We start from the raw sequence: 7,458 nt of genomic DNA on the forward strand, positions 1-7,458 counted from the left end.
TCATAATCAAATATATTTATTATTCTGAAATTGGCCATTTTTGCAAATTTTATTTTTGGGACTTCAAGGTTTATTTTGATGCAAATATTCTGCTTTCACTTACGAAGACATTTGAATGCAGGACTTTTACTTGTAAACATTGTCTGGTCGTAGCTTCTCCAGTGAAGATCTTCTGCACGTCGTCGTTTTGTATGATTGTAAACTGAATGTCTTGAGGGACATTTCACTATTAAAACGATTAATCGACGATGAAAATAGTCGTTAACTGGAGCCCTCGTCTATTTTATGTGGATGACACACCATAAAATACACACTCAGTTGCCAGTTTATTAGGTACGCCTAACAAACACTAATGCAGTCTAACAACAGTGACGGAGGCGTTGATTCAATGAGCTGTTTCAATTGTCCTGGTTTATACTCACAGGTGTTTCTATTATTTTGTCCACCCCATTTATATCAGTGAGTGTGGACTAAATAACAGAGACACTTCATTATTTCTGCTGATATAGCGCTAACGTCTGGCAATGACATGGCTCACATTTTAACTTAATTTAATTCATTATGAAATTCCATGTTAAAAGTTAGACTTAAACAAAAATAAAAATCAGCAAAGATTAAAAACAAAATAAATAAAATCCTTTCTACATTACTGCAGTTAGGGAGCACATCGCATATCAAATAACATATTTAAGAGAAATACTATTTCTATTATTCAGGGATTCTGCTTCACTGTAGATGTGTGAAATGATCCAGAGATGCTGAATATTTTATTATCTCACAATCAACATATCACACACAAACAACAGTCTGGGCTCTCTTAGCTTCAATATTCTGTTATGACTTCATAACTCTGGCGCGTGATGTCAACCTCCCTGTGCACTGCTCATGAATGTATTCATTTTGAAACTACAGTACTTGTTCACAGCAGTTATTAAATACTGGGAGACGGAGAACCGTCGCAGTATAAAAGGCTGAGTCATGATTAACAAAGACAAACGCTTTCACAAAAGCTCAATACATGAGTACAACGGGAACGACTGAAGACATGAGATTAAATCATCTCTCAAAGGAAATATCTTTACTTGTAACCTGCTAGAGTTTGGTAAATATTGATGCAAGATCATTGCTGAATAGTTACACATCATTTCTATGGATTATATTTTTTCTTTACAGTTGTACAATGAGGGTACCATTTAGTCAATCCAGACGCATGTTATTTGCTAAATTGGAGCACATTCATGACACTGTCTGGTAACAAGACATTGCTCCATTGGTTCCCAGAGAGAAGGCAAATGTGCTGCGAGTCCCCGTGATGGAGGACCAGTGATGGTGCAGGGCCGTCAGTCGCTGCTGTCTGTGCTTGTGCAGGAGAAGGTGGACGTCTGTGGGACGGCTTCGTCCTCTCCGAGTGCGTCCAGCTTCAAGTCTGAATATGTGCTGTTACCTTTATGACTCCGAGGATCGTCAATGGAGTCGAAGAGTTCGGAGTTTTCATGACATGATTTGACGGAGGTTTTGCGATCCACACGGCTCGTACCAGGTGCCTCGTGGTTTCTGTTGGATTCTGGCGAGTCAAGGCTCTTCCATGATGTAGATGTGCCTTCACAGCGGCCATGTTTATCCCCATTGACGTTTTGTGGCTCTCCAGGACAGACAGTACTGCCGTCTGCTCCGTTAGAGTCAGATTGGTCGTCCACCGTCTGCTCATTCACTGCATTAAGAGTCGATTCCTCGCCTTCGCTGTGCACGTTAGGAGAGCTTTTACCCAGCAGCACATGGGAACTAGAAATGTCCCCTGAAGAGCAGCTTGACACTGGGCTGACAAATCCAACAAAGTCTCCACTGGAGCTGAAACGAAGACCCTGGACAGTGTCCCTGTCAGCATCAGCCGGTTGGTCTTTATCTCCATCCTCAGAGCCGTTAGTCTCCTCCTGCTGCTCGGTGGGATCAGGAGTCACAGCATCGCTCTGCGTCTCCTGGGCCGGGCCGTTGTTGTCCTGGTTCTGATCTCCCTCTTGATGCTCAGCAGCCGGTGCCGGTTCCGGCCCCGCGTCCCTCTGAGTTTGAGCTGCCGGGGCGTCGCCTGAAGTCGGGCTCTGACCCGTGACCTGGGTGGGTCGGACCGTTTGGTGGCACATGGGGCAGGTCTCCTGCACGTACAGCCACTTGCGGAGGCAGTTGCCGTGGAAGAAATGTCCGCAGTACGTGATCACAGCCGCCGTCATTTCCTGTGAGGAGGAGGAGACGTGTTTTACAATACCTGTGACATATCTTTAATACTATTTATACACACACACATATATGTATGTACACTATATACATACAGTATACTTACAATATACAGCTTTTACAGTTCACACATGTCAGCCAGAGTTGCACTACTCTTTTGCACAGATATTTGCAGTCTAAGGTATCGTAATATTGTTTTTTAATGTCATCTCTTTTCATTAATCTCTTATTCATGAACACTCAGAGTTTTTAATGTTTGCTGAGCTCTCAGCCGTCTCTGTGCTGATGGAACAAGTAATTATCCTCAGTGGGGATCAATAAGGTCCTTTATTATTTGATCTTTTCTATATATGCTCTCTGTTATTAGCAAGGTTTTCTGTAGCTGCTCGATGTCACGGACAAAGAAAACACAAACAAACATGAACCGGTTTGAACTGAAAACACGGCTGAAGGCCAGAGATTGGTGCGTCGGCAGCGCACGGAGAGATGGGGAGCTGGGTCACATAATGTTCGTAAGCTGCTCGATGCCTCACGCGCTCACTATATTAACACTCTAAAGGTTCAACTCTGCCCTCATGTTGATATTGTGATGATATTTTGGGGATGAATATGTTTTTGGGATATGGATAATGACCGTCCTCTTGGTACACACTCTAGTCTAACAAGTCCTTACACCCCCGGTAGAGGAAAGCTAAACATCTAAACATGCCAGTCTTATGTTTAGTTGTGTGTCTCTGTTTGCTGCTGACTCACTCTGTGTGATAACAAGGAAGACAGAATGTCCTTTCAAAATAAACTGCTTGTAGGCGTCTTTGTTTTGTCGGATCAAAGTTAACGGAGAAACACGCACAAAACAATGAATTACTTCAACGTGCACTTCAGTAAAACATCGATGAAGAAGTCTGAAATAAGAGTGAACGCTTCATTATGAACCGTGGAAGTCAACACTGGAAGAAATGAATCTTTGATATTTTAGTAAGGAACACATGTTTGGTTATTGTAGTTATATAGATGTAATTTATGGTGCTGTTAGACCTCTCCTTTAATACAGGGAGTTACTTTAACTGGGACAAGCGTGAAGCAAGAATGTTGTTTTTGAAAAACTAAACGCCAACAAAGACAGATTGAATACTAATATTAGTGTCGCCTAATATTTACCTGCAGCTGTGTTTAAACAGAATGAATAGACATGAAAGATAAAGATAAAAAGGAGCTGCTCAGCATTGGAATGTAGATTTGGATATTGAATGTCAACATTATGAATGAAGCTTCAAACTATTGGGTACAGCCGTGTAATTCTGAAACACATACAGCGCCTGTACAGCGCCTGTACAGCGCCTGTTCACCGCCTGTTCACCGCCTGTTCACCGCCTGTTCACCGCCTGTACGGCTTAGTGCGGACACTTCACCATGTCTAAGAGCAGCTGTCATGGCGCTGGATGTTACAGTATGTTGTGTGACTGACCTGGAAGCAGATGGAGCAGACGTCGTTGTGTTGCTGCAGCTGTTGAGCCGTGGCTCTGGGCAGCGAGTTGATCTTCTTCGCCGCTTCCTGTCTGAGCAGGAAGCTCCTCCAGCCGGACTGAGCTCTGAGCCAGACGTTGAAGTAAGAGTGGATGATGATGACTGAGGCGCCCATCCAGCTCCACTCGCCAAACAGCGACTCCCAGGTGCCGTACGCCACCACGCAGAGCGCCACCACGAACTCCAGCACCCTGCTGACGGCGTTCACCCAGTAGATCACCTCGTCCAGGCTCTCGATGGGGTCGCTGCGGAACAGCTCCACCATGAAGAGGGAGTAGATCAGCATCGTGCCTGTAACCTGGACCAAGGGAACAGTGCAAACAATCAACTCTATGGAGGATGTGATGCGACTCCCAATGTTTAATGGAAGGACTTTAGAGAGCTGTTTACTTTACAGCTGCTATGTGTAGAATTATGATGTGATTACAACATATTTCATGTGATTCTAACAGCGGCCACTGTGGGGCGTCACAGTCAGGATTTATCTCATTCTAAACACGGAGGCTTCAGGGAACAACTTGATCCAAAGAGGTTTACAGTAGCATGACTCCACACACGGTCACCCATCGAGAGTTAGAAGTAAAGCACAACTACTGTGGCGTTAGGACCGAGGTTCTTCACTGAGCTGCAAAGGTTTAGGCAGAGCTTTCCATAAGTGCCGGTTGCATTACTGCATGTACCTTTTACAACCACTAGCCTCCGCTTCTAAACAATTAAACTATGCATTCATTAAGATCGGTGTATACGATTGAAAAGTGGCATTACAATTTGTCAGAGGTACCAAGTCGGCTACTTTCTCTCGCTGTCTTCTCCACATCCTCATGAAATAATATAATATAAATAATTCACCGACTGAAACGCCACTGATTGAGTATTTTAAGTGTCATTCAAACTGCTGTCCTTGATTGAGCAGATTGCAAAAATAATTGCCAAGAAGAAGTGATGGAATATGTCTGACAATTAAAAAACGTAGTATTTAATGCCAAAGTAGCTTTATACGTTGCAAGTTTATAAGTCATTTCATTTAAAGACACATGAAGTAATACCTGAAGGGAAGTCAGCATGCAGCTCGACACCAGTATAAGGAGCCAGAAGTCCATGTGGAAGAACTGGGAGATTTTATAAGCCATGAACACGGGGAAAACCAGCAGAAGCAGACACATGCTGAGGCCACGGAAGTGTTTCCACACACTCCTAGAAGCACAGAGGAAACCAAGAGAACAACGCACAATCCTCTCAGAACTTCTGAAAGACTTTTGTACTTCGTTCATATAGAATATTTCACTTGGTCAGCTGCTTGTGTTGCCGTTACCTGTTGCGGGACGCGCCCAGGGCCAGAATAACCGGGTCTGTTATTTCAATCATAGACTGCAGGGTTGAAGTCACCACGATGAAGAGGATGATGCTGAGGAGGAAGGTGCGCTGCAGCACCTGCATATCCAACAGGCCCGTCTGCAGAGCGAGCAGCAGCAGAGTGACGCCCTCGGTCACACCTCTGAAGAAGAGGAGGGTAACTAGTTAGAATCCTCATAGAGCACACGTAGCACACGTAGCACACGTAGCACACGTAGCACACGTAGCACAGAGGGGCAGCTCTCTGACTCTAGACCTGTAGTTTACTGGGAAGTAAACAAAGGGAGGGAATCTTTTCAAGTAGCCCTCCCCGGAGCACAGTTACAAGCAATTTATCTTTGGAATCATCTGCATCGTCTGCAGCCACTTGATGGCCCCCCAGTGGTGACTGACACCATCAGAGAGAGGCTATCGCCACAACACAGGGGCAGCTCAGTGTGCTTTACATCCACATATCAAATATACTGAAAAGACGGTACAAAGAACATCAAATAGTAATTAATTAGAGAATAATATAATGAAAAGATGAGTAAGAACAGGAGGACAATAACACAGAAATATTGGACGTAAATATACTTAAATCTTCTGTTTTCTAGGAGCCACTCATAATCTGAAGCTCTGTGAGTTTCAGCTCATTGTTTGTCCGTCTGATCTGAACTTCATCAGTTTGGTTCATTCTTTAGTCTTTAAATACTCTGCGTACACTACCAGCAGACAGACACAGTTAGCGACTAGCTGCTGAACAGACTGATGCATTTAGCAGCTAAAGAGAAACATATTCCCTCAGGAGGGGGTGGAGACCAACAGAAGTGCTAAAAGGAGTGAATATTGGACTTTCAATCATCAGGCGGACACAAACACCAAGCAGCCCTGTTCCAGGCTGTTAATCTAACGTCTTTATAATCTCTGCATCTTTTTAATGACTTCCTGTAGAGTAGAATAGATTTAAAGATACTGCTTATCACGCACAAGCTCCCACACAGGCTTTCCTCTTCATACTCTTACATCCTTATATCACGTCTAGACGTCTAGACATGAGATCATCCACAGCACTCTCTCCAAAACCCAACTCCACCGACTGTACCAACTCTACCAACTCCACCGACCTCCAAAACCCAGCTCCACCGACTCTTCCAACTCTACCAACTCCACCGACCTCCAAAACCCAACTCCACCAACTCCACCGACTCCACCGACCTCCAAAACCCGACTCTACCAACTCCACCAACTCCACCGACTCTACCAACTCCACCGACCTCCAAAACCCGACTCTACCAACTCCACCGACCTCCAAAACCCAACTCCACCGACTCTACCAACTCTACCAACTCCACCGACTCCACCGACCTCCGAAACCCAACTCCACCAACTCCACCGACCTCCAAAACCCGACTCCACCAACTCCACCGACCTCCAAAACCCAACTCCACCGACCTCCAAAACCCAACTCCACCGACTCTACCAACTCTACCAACTCCACCAACTCCACCGACCTCCAAAACCCAACTCCACCAACTCTACCAACTCCACCGACCTCCAAAACCGAACTCCACCAACTCTACCAACTCCACCGACCTCCAAAACCCGACTCCACCGACCTCCAAAACCCAACTCCACCGACCTCCAAAACCCAACTCCACCAACTCCACCGACTCTACCAACTCCACCGACCTCCAAAACCCAACTCCACCAACTCTACCAACTCCACCGACCTCCAAAACCCGACTCCACCGACCTCCAAAACCCAACTCCACCGACCTCCAAAACCCGACTCTACCAACTCCACCGACCTCCAAAACCCGACTCCACCGACTCCACCAACTCTACCGACCTGCTAACCATTTATGTGTGTCGTCTGCAATCAAGTCACGCTTATGTACAGAGCACATTTAAAAACAACTACTCGTAAGGCGGTCGGGGGGCTTTTATTTATGTATTTATCTGTTGTTCTGTCTGTTCTTCTTGAAAGTATGCAACATGGAGATATTTGTTACTTTTGGATTTTGTATTTGTACAATAATAAAGTTACCTTTGAAAGAACAAACAAAAACAAACAAATGAGAGTTTCTTGATAAAACCATAAAACAACAGTAAACAAACTAAACAAACTAAATACAATAAAGTCAAGTAAAGACCAGAGTGTGTATTTGTATATGTGTACAGCTGGATGTGTGTGTTTCTTATATCCTGTGAAGCACGATGGAACTTTGCTTTTAAAAAGGTGCAAATAGAAAGAAAACCAAATAAAAATTCAAAATGAATAATAACTTTCCTCCATAACTGCTGGACGTGTAAATAAGCATCTGTTTACTAGATCATATGTCATTTGGCAGGTTGAAATGTGGACCAACG

At 44.5% G+C, this 7,458-nt stretch overlaps 1 protein-coding gene across 5 annotated transcripts in view; it reads right to left on the reverse strand.

The window, feature by feature from the left end:
- Positions 1-7,458, reverse strand: part of LOC142967791 (RING finger protein 145) — an 11,968-nt gene continuing 4,510 nt past the window's right edge. For all 5 annotated transcript variants that reach the window (XM_076107379.1, XM_076107376.1, XM_076107375.1 and 2 more), the window contains 4 exons: positions 5,066-5,248; positions 4,800-4,947; positions 3,695-4,051; positions 1-2,228 (listed from right to left, as the gene is read on the reverse strand). In XM_076107379.1, the coding sequence (XP_075963494.1) occupies positions 1,341-2,228; positions 3,695-4,051; positions 4,800-4,947; positions 5,066-5,248 (1,576 nt within the window). In that variant the 3' untranslated portion in view covers positions 1-1,340. The remainder of the gene's footprint in view (positions 2,229-3,694; positions 4,052-4,799; positions 4,948-5,065; positions 5,249-7,458) is intronic.

This window comes from Anarhichas minor, unplaced genomic scaffold (assembly GCF_050575085.1).
Source record: "Anarhichas minor isolate MPS153535 unplaced genomic scaffold, ASM5057508v1 ptg000038l, whole genome shotgun sequence".
NCBI classification, from domain to species: domain Eukaryota; kingdom Metazoa; phylum Chordata; class Actinopteri; order Perciformes; family Anarhichadidae; genus Anarhichas; species Anarhichas minor.